This window comes from Mobula birostris, chromosome 8, assembly GCF_030028105.1.
Source record: "Mobula birostris isolate sMobBir1 chromosome 8, sMobBir1.hap1, whole genome shotgun sequence".
Lineage (NCBI taxonomy): Eukaryota > Metazoa > Chordata > Chondrichthyes > Myliobatiformes > Myliobatidae > Mobula > Mobula birostris.
In genome coordinates this window covers 43,022,710-43,044,802 of record NC_092377.1, presented here as the reverse complement: position 1 = coordinate 43,044,802, position 22,093 = coordinate 43,022,710, and the positions used below count along the sequence as shown (strand labels likewise).

The 22,093-nt window shown below is 44.0% G+C and overlaps 1 protein-coding gene across 2 annotated transcripts in view; it reads left to right on the top strand.

Moving 5' to 3' along the window:
• Positions 1 to 22,093, top strand: part of iars2 (isoleucyl-tRNA synthetase 2, mitochondrial) — a 105,991-nt gene that overhangs the window by 74,236 nt on the left and 9,662 nt on the right. For both annotated transcript variants that reach the window (XR_011886813.1, XM_072265078.1), the window contains exons 15-18: positions 2,742 to 2,850; positions 5,807 to 5,909; positions 16,080 to 16,205; positions 21,717 to 21,848. Coding sequence is in view for 1 of the 2 variants with exons in the window: in XM_072265078.1 (XP_072121179.1) it covers positions 2,742 to 2,850; positions 5,807 to 5,909; positions 16,080 to 16,205; positions 21,717 to 21,848 (470 nt within the window). In the remaining variant the exon portion in view is untranslated. The remainder of the gene's footprint in view (positions 1 to 2,741; positions 2,851 to 5,806; positions 5,910 to 16,079; positions 16,206 to 21,716; positions 21,849 to 22,093) is intronic.

Genomic DNA, 22,093 nt, shown 5'->3' with positions numbered 1-22,093 from the left:
CATCAGGACCAGGTGGTCTACCTGGTAGGGCATTAAAACCCTGTGCCAACCAACTGGCTGGAGTGTTCAAGGACATCTTCAATCTCTCACTGCTACATTGTAGGTTCCCACCCACTTCAAAAGGGCGACAATCATACCAGTGTCCGAGAAGAGCAGGGTGAGCTGCCTCAACAACTATCGCCCAGGTGCACTCACATCTATGGTGTTGAAGTGCTTTGAGAAGCTGATCATGGTCAGAATTAACTCCTGCCTAAGCAAGAACATGGACCCATTGCACACAATTGACACAATAAGTCTATAGTTGATGCTATCTCACTGACTCTCTACTTAGCCTTGGATCACGTGGATAATAGCAACACATATGTTAAGTTGTTGTTTATTGATTACAATTCAGCATTCAACACAATCATACCCTCAATAATCAATAAGCTCCAACACTTGGGCCTCTGAACCTCCCTCTGCAACTGGATCCTTGACTTCCTCATTTGGAGACCACAGTCAGTGCAGATCAGAAATAACATGTCCTCTTCGCTGACAATCAGCAGTGGTACAGCTTAAGGATATGTGCTTGACCGATTGCTGTACTCTACACCCATGACCGTGTGGCGAGCCACAGCTCAAACACTATTTATGAACTTGCTGATGACACAACTATTGTTCATAGAATTTCAGATGATAATGAGGCATAAACTGACCAGAGGGAGACAGATCACTTGGTTGAGTGGTGTTGAAACAACAATCTTGCACTCAATATCATTAAGACCAAGGAATTGCTTGTGGACTTCGTCAAGGGGAAGTCGAGGGAGCATACACCAATCCTTATTGAGGGACCAGCGGTGGAAAGCGTGAGCAGTTTGAAGTTCCTGGGTGTCAACATTTCTGAAGATCTATCCTGGGCCCAACAAAGAAGGCATGCATTTGAGGAGACTTGGTATGTCACCAAATACTCTCTCCAATTTCTATAGATGTACTGTGAAGAGCATTCTAACTGATTGCATCACCATTTGGTATGGAGGAGCCAATGCAGAAGAAGCTTCAGAAAGTTGGAAACTCAGCCAGCTCCATCATGGGAATTAGCCCTCCCCAGCATCAAGGACATCTTCAAAAGGCAATGCCTCAAAATGTGGCATCTGTTATTAAGGGTTCCTGTCACCCAGAACATGCCCTCTTCTCACTGAACCCTTCAAGGAGGAGGTACAGGAGCCTGAAGACACATACTGTTTCTGACAGAGGTGTATAAGATGATGAGAGGCTTTGATCGTGTGGATAGTCAGAGGCTTTTTCCCAGGGCTGAAATGGCTGCCACAAGAGGGCACAGGTTTAAGGTGCTGGGGAGTAGGTACAGAGGAGATGTCAGGGGTAAGTTCTTTTACGCAGAGAGTGGTGAGTGCGTGGAATGGGCTGCCGGCAACGGTGGTGGAGGGGGATGCGATAGGGTCTTTTAAGAGACTTTTGGATAGGTACATGGAGCTTACAAAAATAGAGGGCTATGGGTAACCCTAGTAATTTCTAAGGTAGAGACATGTTCAGCACAACTTTGTGGGCCGAAGGGCCTGTATTGTGCTGTAGGTTTTCTATGTTTCTATAAGTGGCCGACTGGTGGCACAGTGGCATCAGCGCCGGACTTTGGAGCGAAGGCTCCCGAGTTCGAATCCAGCTGGATCCCTTGCATGCTTTCCATCCGTGCTGGGTTGAGTGTTGAGCTAGCAACTTGGCCTCGTAAAAACAAGAAAGCCTGCTTAAAAAAAAAAAGCCGTTATGAGGGCGTCCTGATGACTCCACTCGGAGTTAAGGGCTTTCTTCTTCTTCTTCAATTCCTTGCTTTACTTATGTTTTCTTTTTCTTTTGGACTAAATTTACAATCTCTCCTGTCATCCAAGGTTCCCTTGCCTTACCATCTTCATTCTTCCTTCCTACTTTCTGGAGCATGCCTACCCTGAACTCTGAACAACAGGAATTCTGCAGATGCTGGAAATTCAAGCAACACACACAAAAGTTGCTGGTGAACGCAGCAACTTTTGTGCGTGTACCCTGAACTCTGGCCAGTTTGCTTTTAAATGACTACTGCTTGTCAAATGTGGACTCTCCTCATGTCAAGTATTGAATAGCAACTGCTCACAATTTACTCCCCCAGGCTCCTACCTAATAATGCTGTAATTTGCCCTGCCACAATTTAGTACTTTCCTCCTAGGTCCAGACCTGTTATTCATAACTATCTTCAGCTTCAGCTCAGCTCCTTCAAAACCTTGCTCCTTTTCTTCTGTTCCTTCTGTGTCACAGGGCCCCAGTGCTTTAGATTTAAACCTTGTGTTTAAATTACGGTAAGTTTTCTTTCACTATCAATTGCAGCTTTCTTCAGCTCAAACAGAACTGAAGCCAGATTTCTGGCAGCAGGGGCACCAGCATCACTCTCGTGTGCATTCTTACTTTCTCTTCATAGCTGTTTGCTCAGAGCCTTGCTTTATACCAGTACTGTACTTCAAACTCATGTTATGACCAAACATCCTGGGCAAATGCTTTGACCCTGTTGATTTTAATCTGATTATGCTTCTATGAAATGCTTTGGAAGAGAAGAAAAAAAGCACTGAAAAGTAAAACCTAAAAAAGGTGCATTGTGGTTAAAATCGTAGAGAAAGGCCTTGCTATTTTGTAACGTTATATTTCTAAAATGTCTGCATTTTTCATATATATGTAAAAGCAAGGTTTATGTGTATCTTCTTGACATCTCCTTTTCTTTCTAGATATGGATAATGTTGCTGATGTGTACCTTGAGGGAAAGGATCAGCTGGGTGGTTGGTTTCAGTCGTCTCTGCTTACCAGTGCGGTAGTGCAAAAGCAGGCTCCATATAGGTAAGTATTTCACAGCTTTCAATGGCTAGTAACAGAAAATTGATCGTAACCCCCTTACCGAGCTCATGTATAAACTTGGCTCATTAGCTAACTCTGCCGACGCCCACTGAGTCAGCTTAGCTCGAAGGCTTTTCACCTCTTTCCTCAAAAGATCTATCTGTGTGGCATCAGGGGTCACTTTAACAGCAGAGGCTACCACTACTCGGCATTTTGGAAATCCGCTTCTAAGCCATGTTTTCCTCTCTAATTTCTGTGAGTAACTTGGTAAGAATGGAGGAGGGCTCATCTCGTGGGTCATTCGAATACGTAGAGCAATCATGTCATGTGATAGCGTGCCCTTCACAACTTGCTCCACCCTCGAGCAATTTCTCTCAGACAGTGGAATGCCCCCCTTTGTGGCACAAGCTGTGCAGCAGTTTCTCCAGCCTGGAGGCAGACAGCTTCTCTCCTTGCTCCTGGAATGTGTGCCTAAACTTCATCATAAGATTGGCTGAACTTTCAGTAGTGCCAAAAGCATCTTTCAGAGCTTGTAAGTAATTAGCTGACGTGGTTAATGGATTTTCTGCCTTTAGAAACCTCACTATATCAGCCAGTGGACTCTTTAAACTCTCTACTGGTCTCTGTCTTTTCATATTATCTGAACACTACCATTTATTCCAGTGACTGAGATGTCTGCTCAGCTCAAGCCACATATTCTTCTTCCCCATTGGGTGTGGGCTTAACTACAGAGAACATTCTCAGTCTACAGTAACTTTGGCTCTCCGCAGGTACACTTGGGCATTTATCAGCCAGTGATGTAATAGCCGAAACCAGCTCAGAACTTAAATCAAACAGCTAGACTTACTAGACTTCTCACATCAGACAACTCTTTTTCCTCACTTCACAAAAACAAGAAGAACTTGGCTTTAAAGTCTTCACCCTCAGCTACATTCCTCCCTTCTCCAGAGATATGAACTGGCCATGGTCCTGCCTCTCCAGGTGCCCCTATCCTATTGGGCAGCAAGACTTCATTCGCATCACTGGTAGTCTGAACTAACATGGCATCTGTACCAGCTAATTGCACAAAACACCATTTAATCAGTGTTACTTTCCTCAACACTTCTACAGAACTCAGCGCTCTTAGTAGCAGTTCATTGGGAATTCAGATACCCACCCCGCTCACAACACAAGCATTATGTGTGACTACCTTCTTCATATTGCACCTGACCTTATTCCCCACGACATCCATAATTACGTACCTTAATTACAACGCACCTCATTTTCCACAAACCCTAGTTGAAACCCTGGCTTAACACACAAATAAACTGCTTAGGCAATCCTTAATAAGCATCCAAACTCCAGACAAGCACCCCACAAGGTAACCCCCTTACTGGGCTCATGAGCTAACTCAACTAACAGCCACATGACTCAGCGGAAAGAAGGGCACCTTCCATAAGTGACACACATTTGGGGTGGGTATGATTTCGGTTTAACCAAACAGGAAAGTTAGGATGTTCGGATTAAGGAGCATTGATTGTAGCGAATGCTGTGTAAATATTGTCCTATGCAAAGTTATCATTCGGCAGAAAATTAACAGATCATACACCAATATAATATTACAAAGAAAATGTATATTTTCTAATAGTTCAATAAACGAAACAAAAAATAAAAGGGACCATTACAGTTAAACCAGTCCAATGTGCACATGAAGGTTGGAGCTCATTTCTGGAGTAGACGGGTGTGTCACTCTACTCACACACTGAATCCACGTTCTGCATGAAAGACACCAGCTACCATTGGAACTTCCCTGGAAGACCATCTCAAACATGGCACTTCCTCCTTTGAACCACTCATCTGCACAAAGCACCTCTTAAAACGGGGTCTGTCCTTCAAATGGCGTTCGTTCGGCATCTTCCCTTGTGCCCTGCTCCGCAGCTCCTGCCCAGCCCTCTCGAATGTTCCATGGTATCCCACTGGGCAGAAAATTACAACACATTACCAAGCCAACCTCGATTGGCTAACACAACATTCCTAATTTGGACGACATGGCTCCTTAGTCTTTAGCTGAAGCTAAAACACTCTTACTAGCAGGAGACACTGCTTTTGCAGAAAACAGCTAAAATAAAAACACCTCACAGCATAGCAGTAGAAATCTTAACCAGGGCATTAAGTTATGCTTTAAGTTGAAATGTTTCGTATTTTACCTGTTCTCTGACACAGCAGACCTTGAATTTTCAGATTACTTTGGTAATTTTATATGTTATGCCAAACCTAAGTAAGGTCACACCATAAGTCATAGAAATAAGATGAGCAAAACACTGCAGATGCTGGGAATGTGAACTAACAAAATACCCTGCAGGTCAGATAGCATCTCAGATACAGTTAATGTTTCAGGATGTTGTTACTGGAGAGTTAATGGTTAACTCTTTCTTTCCATAGCTGCTGCTTGACCTGCTGAGTATTTTCAATAATTTTCTGCTTTTAGTTTAGAAATAAGGCAGTTCCTTTGATGTTCCATAGACCCCACGGCAGATGATGATGGTTGCCTATTGCTTACCTAAAGGTGCCCCAGTAGAGTAAATGCTTGTGCCTTTTTGAAAATAATGTTCTCCTATTCCATTAACCGAGCTTTGTTAGTACTTTCCATTGCTGAGTATTTGAATCTGTAGTACTATTTTAGAATAAATCAAGCCATTAAGTTTGATAAGCTGTGACAGAACTTCAAAATGAATCACTGGTATTTTTACTAGATCTACCAGAATGCAATTCCTTCCATTTTCTGGTGGAATATCCTGTTCCTACACTACTTGCCTTTCAGACAATGAAGGCTAACAAGCTTGTTCTAGGCTACTTACTCGTTATTCCACCATCCAGGTTAAATTCTTTGGTTGCCTACAGATTTAAGTAATTTCTAAGTTCTTGGTTACAAATTATGGAAGAAATATTAAGGAAAAGTTTATAATTTTTTTGCTGTTAGAAAACTAATTATCCATGGATTTACCCTCAATGAAACTGGTGAGAAGATGTCTAAATCGTTGGGAAATGTGGTGGATCCTGATGTTGTTATTAATGGAGGCCAGGTAAGGTAATCTTTTGTCACTTTTAGAAATACAACTCTTTTTAAAGACTTATTGATAGCATGTGCAATTCATTCATAAAACTAATGGGATGAAATATATTTAAATGTTTTTAGCATGACTGTAGTGGATTTTATACTTGAATGTTATAACCATCCTGCTTACTTGAGCTAGTGATGATGATGCATTGATAGGGTCTTTCTTCAGTGTTAAGGTAGTGTAGGACATAGAACAGGACAGTACAACACAGGAGAAAATCTGCAGATGCTGGAAATCCGAGCAACACACAAAATGCAGGAGGAACTCAGCAGGCCAGGCAGCATCTATGCAAAAAAGTGCAGTTGACATTTCAGGCCGAGACCCTTCGGCAAGATTGGAGAAATAAAGATGAGTAGATTTAAAAGGTGGGAGAGGGGAGGGATCGAGACGGGAGGGAGGTGTCAGAAATGGACTAGGTAAATGTGAAGGCAGGATGGAAGTTGGAGGTAAAGTTGATGAAGTCAACGAGCTCGGTATGGGTGCAGGAAGCAACACCAATGCAGTCATTGAGGTAGCATAGGAAAAGTGGGGGACGGACACCAGTGTTGGATTGTTTCATGTAGTCAACAAAAAGGCAGGCATTGCCGGGACCCATGTGAGTACCCATGGCTACACCTTTTGTTCGAAGGAAGTGGGAGGAGCCAAAGGAGAAATTATTAAGAGTGAGGGCATGTTCTGTTAGATGGAGGAGGGTGGTGGTGGAGGGGAACTGGTTGGGTCTGGTGTCCAGAAAGAAACGGAGAGCTTTGAGACCTTCATGGTGGGGGATAGATGTGTAAAGAGACTGGACATCAGTAGTGAAAATAAGAAGATGGGGGCCAGGGAACTTGAAATCATTGAAAAGCTCCAGAGGATGTGAGGTGTCACTGATATAGTTAGGAAGGGACTGAACTGGCGGTGGAGGGGGAGGTGATAAAACAGAGTCAAGGTATGCAGATATGAGTTCAGTGGCACAGGAACAAGCTGAAACAATGGGTCTACCTGGACAAACTGGTTTGTGGATCTTGTGTAGGAGATAGAAACCAAAGTTGCAGGGTGCGGGAGCTATGAGGTTCATGGCAGTGGATGGGAGGACACCAGAACTAGTAATGTCCATGATGCTGTGAGGATGGTGATGTCTGCATTGGCGCTGCTTCCTGCACCCATGATGCTGTGGGGGATGCTGATGTCTGCATTGGAGCTGCTTCCACCACCCATGATGCTGTGAAGATGGTGATGTCTGCATTGGAGCTGCTTCCTGCACCCATGATGCTGTGGGGGTGGTGATATCTGCATTGGTGCTGCTTCCTGCACCCACGATGCTGTGGGGGATGCTGATGTTTGCATTGGAGCTGCTTCCTCCACCCATGATGCTGTGGGGGGGTGGTGATGTCTGCATTGGTGCTGCTTCCTGCACCCATGATGCTGTGGGGGATGCTGATGTCTGCATTGGCGCTGCTTCCTCCACCCATGATGCTGTGGGGGGGTGGTGATGTCTGCATTGGTGCTGCTTCCTGCACCCATGATGCTGTGGGGGATGGTGATGTCTGCATTGGAGCTGCTTCCTGCACCCACGATGCTGTGGGGGTGGTGATATCTGCATTGGCGCTGCTTCCTGCACCCACGATGCCTTGGGGGTGGTGATATCTGCATTGGTGCTGCTTCCTGCACCCACGATGCTGTGGGGGATGCTGATGTTTGCATTGGAGCTGCTTCCTCCATCCATGATGCTGTGGGGAGGTGGTGATGTCTGCATTGGTGCTGCTTCCTGCACCCATGATGCTGTGGGGGCGGTGATATCTGCATTGGTGCTGCTTCCTGCACCCACGATGCTGTGGGGGGGTGGTGATGTCTGCATTGGCACTGCTTCCTGCACCCATGATGCTGTGGGGGATGGTGATGTCTGCATTGGTGCTGCTTCCTGCACCCATGATGCTGTGGGGGATGGTGATGTCTGCATTGGTGCTGCTTCCTGCACCCATGCGGAGCTCGTCAACTTCATCAACTTTGCCTCCAACTTCCACCCTGCCCTCACATTTACCTGGTAAATTTGCGACACCTCCCTCCCCTTCCTCAATCTCAGTATCTCTATCTCTGGAGACTGCTTATCTGTTGATGTCTATTATAAACCCACGGACTCTCACAGCTACCTGGACTATACCTCTTCCCACTCAGTTACTTATAAAAACGCCATCCCCTTCTCTCAATTCCTCTATCTCTGCTGCATCTGCTCTCAGGATGAGACTATTCATTCCAGAATGAAGGAGATATCCTCCTTTTTCAAAGAAAGGGGCTTCCCATCCTCCACCTTCAATGCTTCTCTCAACCACATCTCTTCCATTTAATGCACATCTGCTCTTGCCCTGTCCTCCCGCCACCCTATCAGGGATAAGGTTCCTCTTGTCCTAACCTACAACCCCAACAGCCTCCACGTCCAGCACATAATTCTCTGGAACTTGCCCCATCTCCAACGGGATCCTACCTCCAAACACATCATTCCCTACCCCCGCCCCCCCACTTTCTGCTTTCTGCAGGGATCGCTCCCTATGCGACTCCTTTGCCATTCGTTCCCTCCCCACTGATCTCCCTTTACTCTAGCTATACTCCATCCGCCAGAAGAAGCAGGATCTCTCAGTGGCCACCCATTTTAATTCCACTTCCCATTCCCATTCTGATATGTCAATCCATCGCCTTCTCTACTGTCGCAATGAGGCCACACTCAGGCTGGAGGAACAAAACCTCATATTCCATCTGGGCAGCCTCCAATCTGATGCAATGAACATCGATTTCTCGAACCGGTTATGGTCCCCCCCCCCCCCCGCTTCACTATTCCCCATCCCCTTTTCCCTCTCTCACTTATCTCCTTGCCTGCCCATTGCCTCCCCCCTTTTCTTTCTTCCATGGTCTTCTGATCTGTCCTATCAGATTCCCCCTTCTCCAACCTTGTATTTCTTTCACCAATCAACTTCCCAGCTCTTTACTTCATCCCTCCCCCTCCCGGTTTCACCTATCACCTTGTGTTTCTCTGTCCCCCCCTCCCCCACATTGTAAATCTACTCCTCATCTTTTTCTCTCCAGTCCTGCTAAAGGGTCTTGGCCCGAAACGTCAACTCTACTTTTTTCCCATGGATGCTGCCTGGCCTGCTGAGTTCCTCCAGCATTTTGTGTGTGTTGGTAATACAACAGAGGAACATGAATTTGTCTACAATGGTGTCAGTTTAAAATAATCCCACCTGCTCACACATAATCTATATCCCTCCATTTCCTGTGTGTTCAAGTACTTCTGTGTAACCAAAAACTGGTTGCCCTGTAGATCTCCTTTAAACTTCTCCCTCTTAACCATTGGCTGTGCCCTCTAGTATTTCATATGTCCACTCTGGGTAAAAGACTCAAATCTTGTGCACTTCTGTCAATTTGTACCTCAACCTCTGATGCTCCAGAGAGAAGAAAAAAACAATTTTGTTAAAACTCTTCATTATAACTAATTCTAACCCAGGCGACATCCTGGTGAACCTCTTCTACATCCTCTCCAGAGCCTCCATATCCTTCATGTAATGCAGCAGCCAAAACTGCACACAATACTCCAAATTTACCAAACCGAAATTTTACATCACTACATTGTGACTTATCAAAGTACATATGCGTCAACATAGACAACCCAGTGATTTGTTTTCTTGCGGGCATACTCAGTAAATCCAAGAACTTTAATAGAATCAATCAAAGACTGCACCCAAAAGGATAGACAAACAACCAATGTGCAAAAGACAACAAAATGCAAATGCAAAAGAAATAATAATAAATCAATAAACAATAAATGTTGCAAACATGAGATGAAGAGTCCTTGAAAGTGAGTCTATAGATTAGGAGCAGTACAGTGATGGGGCGAGTGAAGTTATCTCCACTGGCTCAAGATCCTGATGGCTGAGGGGTAATAATTGTTCTGGTACCTGGTGGTCAGAGTCCTGAGGCTCCTGTACCACCTTCCTGATGGCAGCAGCGAGAAGAGAGCTGGATGGAGGGAGTCTCTAACGATGGATGCTTCTTTCCTGTAACAGTACTACGTACTGATGTGCTCAGTGCTGGGGAGGGCTTTACCCATCATGGACTGGGCCATATCCACGACTTTTTGTAGGTTTTTCCATTCAAGGGTATTTCCATATCAGGCTGTGATACTCTCAACCATACCTCTATAGAAGTTAGTCAAAGTTTTAGAAGTCATGCCGAATCTTTGCTAACTTCTATGGAAGTAGAAGTACTGCCATGCTTTCTTCATAATTGCACTTGTATGCTGGGCCCAGGACAGATCCTCTGAAATGATAACATTGAGCAATTTAAGGTTGCTGACCCTCTCTACCTCTGATCCTCCAGTTTTTTCCTCAGCGGTTTGATCAAGGCACGAATGCACAAGCATGTGGGTGTCAGCGAGTTATACTGGAGGGAAGGATTTAAAAGAAGACAGCTTTTTAGAGCAGTCTTCGAGGAACGGGTGACAGAATAGAGGGAGACGGAGTAGGAGGGCTTTGATTCAATGGGGCTTCGGCGGTAACGGGTCAAGGCAAGGTAAGCTACTTGTGAGGAATAGAAAGTATGTCTGTGAGGCTGTTGTTCTGTACTGGGTGTCAGATGTGGGATGTCCAGGAGACTCCCAGTCTCCCGGATAGCCACATCTACACCAGGTGTGTCGAGCTGCAGCTCCTTAGGGAACTGGCGATGCAGCTCGATGACCTTTGTCTGAACAGGGAAAGTGAGGAGGTGATGGAGAAGAGCTATAGGCAAGTAGTCACACCGGGGCCTCAGGAGACACATAAATGGGTAACAGTCAGGAGAGGGAAAGGCAAGAGTCAGATACCAGAGAATACCCCTGTGGCTATCCCCTTTAACAATTACTCCTGCTTGGGTACTGTTGGGGGGAACAGCCTACCTGGGGGAAGCAACAGTGGCCGTGCCTCTGGCACAGAGTCTGGCCCTGTGTCTTAGAAGGGTAGGGAAAGGAAGAGGATGGCAGCGGTGATACAGGACTCTATAGTTACGGGGTCAGACAGGCGATTCTGTGGACGCAAGAAAGAAAGACGGTAGTTTGCCTCCCAGGTACCAGGGTCCAGGATGTTTCTGATTGCGTCCACGATATCCTGAAGTGGCAAGGTGAACAGCCAGAGGTCGTAGTACATATTGGTACCAACGACATAGGTAGGAAAAGGAGGAGGTCCTGAAAACAGACTACAGGGAGTTAGGAAAGAAGCTGAGAAGCAGGACCTTGGGATTACTGCCTGTACCACGCGATAGTGAGTGTAGAAATAGAGTGAGGTGGAGGATAAATGCGTGGCTGAGGGATTGGAACAGGGGGCAGGGATGGGGCAGGTATGACCTGTACAAAAAGGACGGGTTGCACTTGAATCCAAAGGGGACCAATATCCTGGCAGGGAGGTTTGCTAAGGCTTTTGGGGAGAGTTTAAACTGAAATTGCTGGTGAATGGGCACCGACGTGAAGAGATGGAGGAAGGAATGGTTGGCTCACAAATAGAGAAAACTTGTAGGCATCGTGAGAGGGAGGATAGCCTGGTGATAGAGAAGGGATGCGTTCAGACCGATGGTTTGAGATGTGTCTATTTTAATGCAAAGAGTATTATGAACAAAGCAGATAGTCTTAGAGCATGGATCAGTACTTGGAGCTATGATGTTGTGGCCATTACAGAGACTTTGATGGTTCAGGGGCAGAAATGGTTACTCAGAGTACCAGGATTTAGAGGTTTCAGAAAGGACAGAGAGGGAGCAAAAGAGGTGGGGGCGTGGCACTGCCGATCAGAGATAGTGTCACGGCTGCAGAAAAGGAGGAAGTCATGGCAGGATTGTCTTCTGAGTCTCTGTGGATGGAAGTTTGGAACAGGAAGGGGTCAATAAATCTACGGGGTGTTTTTTTTTATAGACCACCCAATAGTAACAGGGACATTGAGGAGCAAATAGGGAGACAGATTCTGGAAAGGTAATAATAACAGGATCGTGGTGGTGGGAGATTTTAATTTCCCAAATATTGATTGGCATCTTCTTTAGAGCAAGGGGTTTTGATAGGATGGAGTTTGTTAGGTGTGTTCAAGAAGGTTTACTGACACAATATGTAGATAAGCCTACAAGAGGAGAGGCTGTACTTGATCTGGTATTGGAAAATGAACCTGGTCAGGTGTCAGATCTCACAGTGGGAGAGCATTTTGGAGATAGTGATCATAATTCTATCTCCTTTACCACATAGCATTGGAGAGGGATAGGAACGGACAAGTTAGGAAAGCGTTTAATTGGAGTAGGGCAAAATGTGAAGCTATCAGGCAGGAACTTGGAAGTATAAATTGGGAACAGATGTTCTCAGGGAAATGTATGGAGAAATGTGACAAACGTTCAGGGGATATTTGCGTGACGTTTTGCATAGGTACGTTCCAATGAGACGGAAAGGCTGATAGAGTACAGGAACCTTCATGTACAAGGGCAGTTGAAAATCTAGTCAAGAAGAAAACAAAAGCTTACGAAAGGTTCAAAAAACTAGGTAATGATAGAGATCTAGAAGATTATAGGGCTAGCAGAAAGGCGCTTAAGATTGAAATTAGGAGAGCCAGAAGGCGCCATGAGAAGGATTAAGGAAAACCCCAAGGCATCCTACAAGTATGTGAAGAGCAAAAGAATAAGATGTGAGAGAATAGGACCAGTCAAGTGTAACAGTGGAAAAGCGTGTATGGAACCAGAGGAGATAGCGAAGGTACTTAATGAATACTTTGCTTCAGTATTCACTATGGTAAAGGACCTTGGCGATTGTAGGGATGACTAAGGAGGACTGAAACGCTTGGGCATATAGATATTAAAGAGGATGTGCTGGAGCTTTTGGAAAGCATCAAGTTGGATATGTCATTGGGACCAGATGAGATATACCCCAGGCTACTGTGAGAGGCGAGGGAGGAGATTGCTGATCCCCTGACAATTGGAGTGTTGCAGATGTTGTTCCCTTATTCAAGGAAGGGAGTAGAGGTAGCCCAGGAAATTATAGACCAGTGAATCTTCCTTCAGTGGTTGGTAAGTTGATGGAGAAGATCCTGAGAGGCAGGAGTTACGAACATTTGGAGAGGCATAATATGGGTTAGGAATAGTCAGCATGGCTTTGTCAAAGGCAGGTCGTGCCTTACAAGCCTTATTAAGTTTTTTGAGGATGTGACTAAACACATTGATGAAGGTAGAGCAGAAGATGTAGTGTATATGGATTTCAGCAAGGCATTTGATAAGGTACCCCATGCAAGGCTTATTGAGAAAATAAGGAGGCAAAGGGGACCATGCTTTGTGGATCCAGAATTGGCTTGCCCACAGAAGGCAAAGAGTGGTTGTAGATGGGTCATATTCTGCAAGGAGGACGGTGACCAGTGGTGTGCCTCAGGGATCTGTTCTGGAATCCCTTTTTGTGATTTTTATAAATGGCCTGGATGAGGAAGTGGAGGGATGGGTTTTAGTAAATTTGCTGATGACACAAAGGTTGGGGGTGTTGTGGATAGTGTGCAGGGCTGTCAGAGGTTACAGCGGGACATCGCTAGGATGCAAATCTGGGCTGAGAAGTCACAGATGGAGTTCAACCCAGGTAAGTGTGAGCTTTGGTGGGTCAAATATGATGGCAGAATATGGTATTAATGGTAAGACTCTTGGCAGTGTGGAAGATCAGAGGGGTCTTGGGGTCTGAGTTCTAAGGACACTCAAGGCTGCTGCTCAGTTTAACTGTATGGTTAAGAAGGCACACGGTGCATTGTCCTTCATCAACCGTGGGATTGAGTTTAAGAGCCAAGAGGTAATTTTACAGCTTTGTAGGACCCTGGTCAGACCCCACTTGGAGTACTATGTTCATTTCTGGTCACCTCACTACAGGAAGGATGTGGAAACTATAGAAAGGGTGCAGAAGAAATTTACAAGGATATTGCCTGGATTGGGGAGCATGCCCTATGAGAATAGATTGAGTGTACTCGGCCTTTTCTCCTTGGAGGATGAGAGGTGACCTGATAGAGGTGTATAAGATGATGAGAGGCATTGATCATGTGGATAGTCAGAGGCTTTTTCCCAGGGCTGAAATGGCTAGCACGAGAGGGCACAGTTTTAAGGTGCTTGGAAGTAGGTACAGAGGAGATGTCAGGGGCAAGTTTTTTATGCAGAGAGTGGTGAGTGCGTGGAATGGGCTGCTGGCAACGGTGGTGGAAGCAGATACGATAGGGTCTTTTAAGAGGCTCCTGAATAGGTACATGGAACTTAGAAAAATAGAGGGCTATGGGTAACCCTAGATAATTTCTAAAGTAAGTACATGTTCGGCACAGCATCTTGGGCCGAAGGGCCTGTATTGTGCTGTCAGTTTTTCTATGTTTCTAACATTTCTAGCTTGAACTTTATTGATCAGTTGGAAAGTAGGTTGGACCACTGGCAGTTGGAACTTCATCCCAACAAATACAAAGTAATGCAGTTCGAGAAGTAAAATATGGTTCAAGCTTATTGTCATCTGACTGTGTGTGTGTGTGTGTGTGTGTGTGTGTGTGTGTGTGTACTTAAACATACACACAATTAGACAAAGTTACAGTAAACAGCTTGCTATCCTAGTGACAATACCTCGGTAGGGTATTCATTAGTCTCACAGGCTGAGGGAAGGAGCTGTTGTCCAGTCTGGCAGTCCTAGTCCTGATGTTCCTCTACCTCCTTCCTGATGGTGGTGGGTCTGGTAGGAATCCTCAACGATGCTTCAGGCCCTTCGTATACAACACCTCCGGTAAATGTCATAAGTAGGAGGAGGGGGAGACACTGGTGATGATCTCAGCTATTTTTACAATCTTCTGTTGGGTCTTGTGATCCAGTGCCTTGCATCTTCCATACCACACAGTGTTGCAGCCAGAAAGGACACTCGGTGCTCCTGTAGAAAGTTGTTAGAATAGGGGTGTAGAGCCTTGCACACCTCTCTCTGCTCAGAAAATATAGATGCTGCTGTGTCTTTTTGACTGATCAGGAGGTGTTGTGGGTCCACATTGAAGTGTTCGTATGTGCACACCAAGGGACTTTGTGTTCTTCACTGTCCACACCAGAGCCATTAATGTTCAATGGAGAGTGGTCGACCTGCACTCTCCTGAATTCTACAATCATCTCTTTTCTCTTGTCCACGTTGAGACTCGGGTTGTTCTTACAATTTGACAAGCCTTTCTACTTCTCCTCTGAATACCGACTCATCATTGTTGCTGAGGAGGCCAACCACCATAGTACCTTAAGTGAACCTGATGATGCAATTTTAGCTGGATCTGGTAGTGCAGTCATGAGTCATCAGCGGGCTGAACCCACAGCCGTGCGGGATGGAGCTCAGCTGCAAGCTCGGACTGACTGGGCTCCTTCTGCCAACAAGTGCAAGATCCAGTAACAGAGATGGATATTGAGTCCCAACAGGTAATGGTAGAACACTAAGGAATGTTGATGAATAGTGGAACCTTGGAATTCGTGTATACCTGCTTGAAAGTGCAAAGCTGCTAAAGAGACTACACTAGGACTATTGGGCCCAGTTCTGTTTGTCACATCAGAGGAAGCATGTGGTTGGACTGGAGAGTGCAAAGGATACTTAGCATGAGTTAGGAGGAAAGATTGGATAGGCTGTGTTTGATTTTCATGGGGCAAAGGAGACTCCTGTGTGATCTGATGGATGTTTGTAAAAAATATAAGAGGAATAGATAGAATGTAGTTCCCATAGTGGGCTATCAAAAACAAGAGGACATCAATTTAAGGTGAAGGGAAAGAGCTTTAGGGGGAACTGAGGGGAGGCTTTACACAGAGAGTGGTTGATAAGAGGCCTTTAAATGAAAAAGGCATAGCAGGATACAGATCTAATGCAGGCACATGGGATTAATGAAGATGGGCAGAAATGTAAGTATGTGCATAGTGGGCCATAGTGCCAGTTTCTGTGCTGTATGGTTCTGACAGTTTAAAACTGTTGCAAATCATGAAATAGAAGCATTGTGAACAGTAATTACAGATTATTGATACATTTTGTAAACTTACTTTTGTGTTGTGCAACAAACTGCTACATTTTCATGGTATTTTACAGCTGAAACATACTAGGCTCCTAAAGTTCAGAAGCATTAACAGTACTTAGTTAAGATGTTCATTTTATTTTAGGATCTAACCCGAGACCCACCCTATGGAGCAGATATACTTCGCTGGTGGGTGGCAGAATCCAATGTCTTTACAGAGGTGTTAATCGGACAAAATGTATTGCAAGCAGCAAGGGATGATGTATTTAAGGTGAGAATCACAAAAATTGAACTTGCATTATCTTTTACTGTTAATTAGCCATTTTTTTTGGTACACTTGTTAATGCAAATATCTAATCAGCTGTTCATGTGGCAGCAAGTCAGTGCATAAAAGCATGTAGACATAGTTAAAAGGTTTGATTGTTGTTCAGATCAAACATCAGAATGGGAAAGGAATGTGATCGAAGTGACTGATAGTTGGTGCCAGACGGAATAGTTTGAGAATCTCAGGCTACGTCCACAGTACACTGGATAATTTTGAAAACAAAGTTTTTTCTTTTCGTTTTGACTCTCTGTCCACACTAAAACGGCGTTTTCTTCCCCCAAAAACAGAGATTTTCAGAAACCGTCTCCAGAGTGAATAAATCTGAAAACACATAATATCCGTTGCAGTGTGTACGGGGTAACTGCAGCTTTTTAAAACCGCTGTCATGACATGCCGGAACAGATGGCGACAGCCCGATATTTTATTGTTTTCTTCTTATTATTCTTATTACTACTTTATTGTCGCCAAACAATTGGTACTAGAGCGTACAATCATCAGAGCGATATTTGATTCTGCGCTTTGCAGAACCTAACAATTTCAGAACAGACGGCAATGAGACTGAAGAGTTAGAAATGTACTCACCAAGTACTTTGACCCATAGCTTACTGAATAAATAAGTACAGGTTTCCCCCGCCATCCGAAGGTAGAGCGTTCCTATGAAACGGTTCGTAAGCCGAAATGTCGTAAAGCGAAGAAGCAATTACCATTTATTTATCTGGGAGAATTTTGTGAGCGTTCGCAGACCCAAAAATAACCTACTAAATCATGCCAAATAACACATAAAACCTAAAATAACAGTAACATATAGTAAAAGTGGAATGATATGATAAACACACAGCCTATATAAAGTAGAAATACTTTTCCACAATCATTACTGAACTGTTCTCTGTAGCAAAAATCTCGCACAAGTGCCGTCGGCAGAAAATCTCACGCAAGCGCTGTTGGCAAGAACACTCTCTCCAGTAACCTTTAAGCTATGAAGCTGCCAAATCATACCAAATAGCACGTAAAAATACACAGCCGATATAAAGTAGAAATAATGTATGTACAAGTGTAGTTTCACTTACTGGAATTGGGAAGACAGCTTGCTGAGCACACTGATGATGGTATGTTAGACTGAGTCGTCGCAGGTTGGGTGCTGCAGTGGCCCCCACCCTCCAGGTCGCCGACAGATACATTGCCGCAAAGCACGCAGGGGTCCAGCGATAGCCGGGAGGTACACAGCACATCTTCAAAAAAAAAGCTGAAATAAACAAGCTAATTAATTAGGTGCCGCCTGACACGTAATTGTTGGCCCAAATCAGTGCCGATTTCCGATTGCGTCGTCACTGATCTGGGCTGACAATTATGTGTCGGCGGCACCTAATTAATTAGCATGTTTATTTCTGCTTTTTTCTTAAAGATGTGCTGTGTGTGTCCCGGCTACCGTTGTATTGTCCGCGAATCGGTATCTGTCCGCAGCCTGGGGGTTGAGGTAGTGGGACACTAGGGTCATCTCGTCCTCTGTTTCCATTAGAGCAGGCAGCTCATCTTCTCCTATCTCTGCCCGCCTCGATGTCCAAGGTCGAGGTTCGTTGTCTGCTGTGGCTGATGTGGAAGGCTTGCTTGACTGCTGAGCCTTGCGCATTTTTCTATCACACAGTTCTTTAATAAGGACCCAAACCACCCTGCAAATATCTCCTAAACCGACGTACCCTTTCAAAATTAAAGTCATACTTTATCATTACTCATTCGGTTTCGACTGTTATCCTTTTTTCTTCCAATTGCATCAGCTCTTCATCTGTCGGTTCTTGGTGATGGGATGCCAAAACCTCTTCAACATCATGTTCGTCAGCTTCCACAAGCCAAACTCACTTTGTCCTTACTTCGTTCACCACGATCAAAACGCTTAATTATGTCTAGTTTTTCTAAGTGTAACACCCTTACGAGCTCTTTCAGGCTTTTCCGATACCATAGAACTCATCTTGCAAACGGCTTCTCACAGGCTTGTGTTAAAGCAATGCAGTTCCCAATCCGGGGGAGAGCAGCTGCTCGGGGCGCACTCTGCCTTTTATCGCACGCTGATTTTCTTGCGCGCTGATTTTTTATCGTAACAGTGAAAACACCTTCTGAAGGCGAAAATAGGGTACTAATGTAGGTCTTTCGTAATAGTGAGGTTTCGTAAAGCGGAAGTTCGAAAAGCAGGGGACACCTGTATACTCACTTTGCTGTTTTCTGTCCTTGCTTGTATGAAGGTGGTTTACCTATTTATGCAAGTACTTCTCTGACAATAGATGTGTAACAGCTTAATGTAACATTGTATGGAAATACAAGATAACACTGATGCAGATATGTTTTATACATTTAACAAGGTGCTTTATTAATGCAACAGAGTTAGTCAGTTTTTCAATGTTCGTCGTCAGCCAGGTCATACTGTCCCTGTTGGTTGCCTCCATATGCTCCAGTATTTGTTTTTTTTTAGTTTTAAGTCCTGCTGCGCGAGAGCCAAGAGCAATTCCTTTTAAGTTTTTCTACTCTGTAACTGGACAAACGCGCACCAAGTATACCGTTTCCTCTTCGCTTGTTTTCTGTGTGTCCTGCGCATGCCCAGTAGAGGAGATTCACCCAAATATCCATCTAATGTGGACAGAGATATTTTGAAAAACACTTAGTGTGGATGCCTGTCATTTTTACTTGAAACCGGCGTTTTCAAAATTATCCGGCGTAGTGTGGACGTAGCCTCAGAAGCTGCTGATTACCTTGGATTTTTGTGCATGTGTACAGGGAATGGTGTGAAAATTAGTGAATGGCAGTTTTGTGAATGAAAACGTCTTGTTAATGAGAGAGGTCAGAGGAGAAGGACCAGAGTGTTTCAGCTGACAGGAAGGCGAGAGTAACTCAACCACGCATTACAACCATGTACAGAAGAGCATCTCTGAACACACAACACGTCAAACATTGAAGTGAATGGGCTGCAGCAGCCAAAGACTACGAGCATATTTGGTACCTTCTCTATCTATTAAGTGGCCACTGAGGCAACGTCCACACTACACCGGATAATTTTGAAAACGCCGGTTTCGAGTAAAAACGACAGGCGTACACACTAAGCGTTTTTCAAAATATCTTTGTCCACACTAACACGGATATTTGGGCGGATCTCCTCTCTATTTCTCTCCATTGCATGCCTGTCTAAGTGCTTTGCTAATGTATCTGCTTCCACCACTGCCCATTGCAGTGAGTTCCAGCACCCACCACTCTGTGTGTGAATACCATCAGCCCATGTTTCCATATCCTGTTGAACTCTGATGACCTTTCTCACTAACCACAATTCCATTGATTTTATCGTCAAGATGTAATGTTGAGGCTTTACAAAGCGCTGGTGAGGCCTCGCATGGTGTACTGTGAGCAGCTTTAGGCCCCTTATCTAAGAAATGATATGCAGACGTTGGAGAGTGCTCAAAGGAGGTTCACGAAAGTGATTCCAGACTTGAAAGGCTTATCATATGAGGAGTACATGATGGCTCTGGTCTCTTACTCAATGGAATTCAGAAGAATGAGGGTGGGACCTCATTGAAAACTATCGAATATTGAAAGGCCTTGATAGAGTGGATGTGGGGAGGATGTTTCCTATGGTGAGGGAGTCTAATACAATCTCCAAATAGAGGGACACCCATTAGAATGGAGATGAGGAGGAATTTCTTTAGCCAGAGAGTAGTGAATCTGTGTAAATAGGCAGCTGCGGAAGCCATCATTGGGTATATTTAAGGCAGAGGTTACTAGATTCTTAATTAGTAAGGGCATGAATGGAAATGGGGAAGAGGCAGGAGATTGCGGCTGAGAGGGAAACGGATCAGCCATGATGTAATTGTTGAGCTGATTTGATGGGCCAAATGGCCTAATTCTTGTCTCATGTCTTATGGTTTTTTCTGGTCTAAGCGTCGACTGTTTCTCTCTTTAAAGATAACATAGACTATTCTCGCATTTTGTGCTTCTTATTTTAAATTTCTATCATCTACATTTTTTCTCTTCAAAATAAGTAAGCATTTTGGCTATGTTTGCTGGTCTGTCCCAAAACACTGAGTCTACTCTTTAGTAGGCTTCTCGAAATTCTGGCAATTCGTTCTACTGTGGAAGAAAGGCATCCCTTGATATTCTAATGTTTGAGAATAATTGTTCAACTATTTCAGGTTGATTTAAACTGAGTGACTAGCATGCTAGGAAAGACAGTTTATCTAGGCCTGATCTAAAATTTGCATTTTGCCTGATATTTCCTTGGATTTATGAATTCCAAAGCACATCACAGTGAACATTTTACCTTTAGAGTACAGTCAGCCCTCCGTATCCGCGGGGGTTTGGTTCCGGGACCCACTGCGGATTCCAAATTCCGCGGATGCTCAAGTCCCGTATATAAAGTGGCGTAGTATTTGCATATAACCTACGCACATCCTCCTGTGTACTTTAAATTATCTCTAGATTACTTAATAATACCTAATACAATGTAAATGCTATGTAAGTAGTTGTTATACTGTATTGTTTAGGGAATAATGACAAGAAAAAAAAGTCTGTACATGTTCAGTACAGACGCAACCATCGTAGCTCTTCTGGGAACGCTGAGGCTGTAGCGCTTTACATAGCCAGCCATCCCTTACTATCCTTAAACTCCTTCCTCTCGCTCACAACACAAGTAGCAAACGAACGAGATGCCAGGCGAACAATGCTTAAACAACAAGTAATACTTTTAATCATCTGTAGATTACTGTACTTTATGCTCCCTCTTGGCCTTTGAGGAATTGCTTTGACCACCTAATTGCTTTTTGGGAGCCATTTTTTCACAGAAACAAAGGGTGCACACAATACAAGTAGCGACCAAACGAGACGCGAGGCAAACAATGCTCAAACAATGAGTGCTGGAGAGAGAACTTCCGGTTTTTTTTTATCCCGATCTGTGGTTGGTTGAATCCGCGGATGCGGAACTCGTGGATACAGAGGGCCGACTGTAATAGAAGAAAACCAAAATACCCTAAATAAAACTGCAAACACAAGAAATTATCAGCAGGTTATGTATTTTCAGACGGCAAAATAGAGTGAATGCTTCAAGACAATGTTCCCTCAATGGATTATGGGTGATCTGCGAGTATTTCCAGCATTTTCTAATTCTACTCACCTTTAGCATTATTTACTTCAGTGTTTTTTTTTGCAAATGAAACAAATTTTATTAAATACAAATGCATTAGTACTAAAAACAAATGACTATGTTTAGTTTAACAATGTTGGTAATCAATGCTGGTAATCAAATCTTGGAAACCCCATTTGAGCCACAGTTGAATTACTTTTACATTCTGATGCATTAATTGGAAATTGTATCAGTGAACTGCTTCATGTACAAGGTGAGCCAGAAAGTCATTGTTCCTTGTCATAATTTTGAAGTTGCAGTGATTTTGGACGTCCCTACTATAATTATCTGTTCTGTTCCTTCAGTTGCGGAACACATTACGATTTATGCTGGGGAATCTTTATAATTTCAATTTTGAGGTTGATGGAGTTTCAAATGATCAAATGCTCCTAGTGGATCAGTATATGCTTCATCTCCTGCAAGATTATGGCATCAAGGTAACGGCATTTAGAAATATTTAGCTGTATTAAATAATTAGTTGACAGTTTTCACACCTTAGCTTCTTTAACAGAAAAATACCTTTTGTGGAAATTTTTAAACAATTTATTTTGTTTGTCTCTAAAACAGCGGGAAACTATTACAAATCATTGTCATAATATTTGTAAAGTAAATGGTTGTAGTTTAATGATATGGAAATTAGAATGTAAACACTCACAAAACATCTGTTTGGGAACAGATTAAA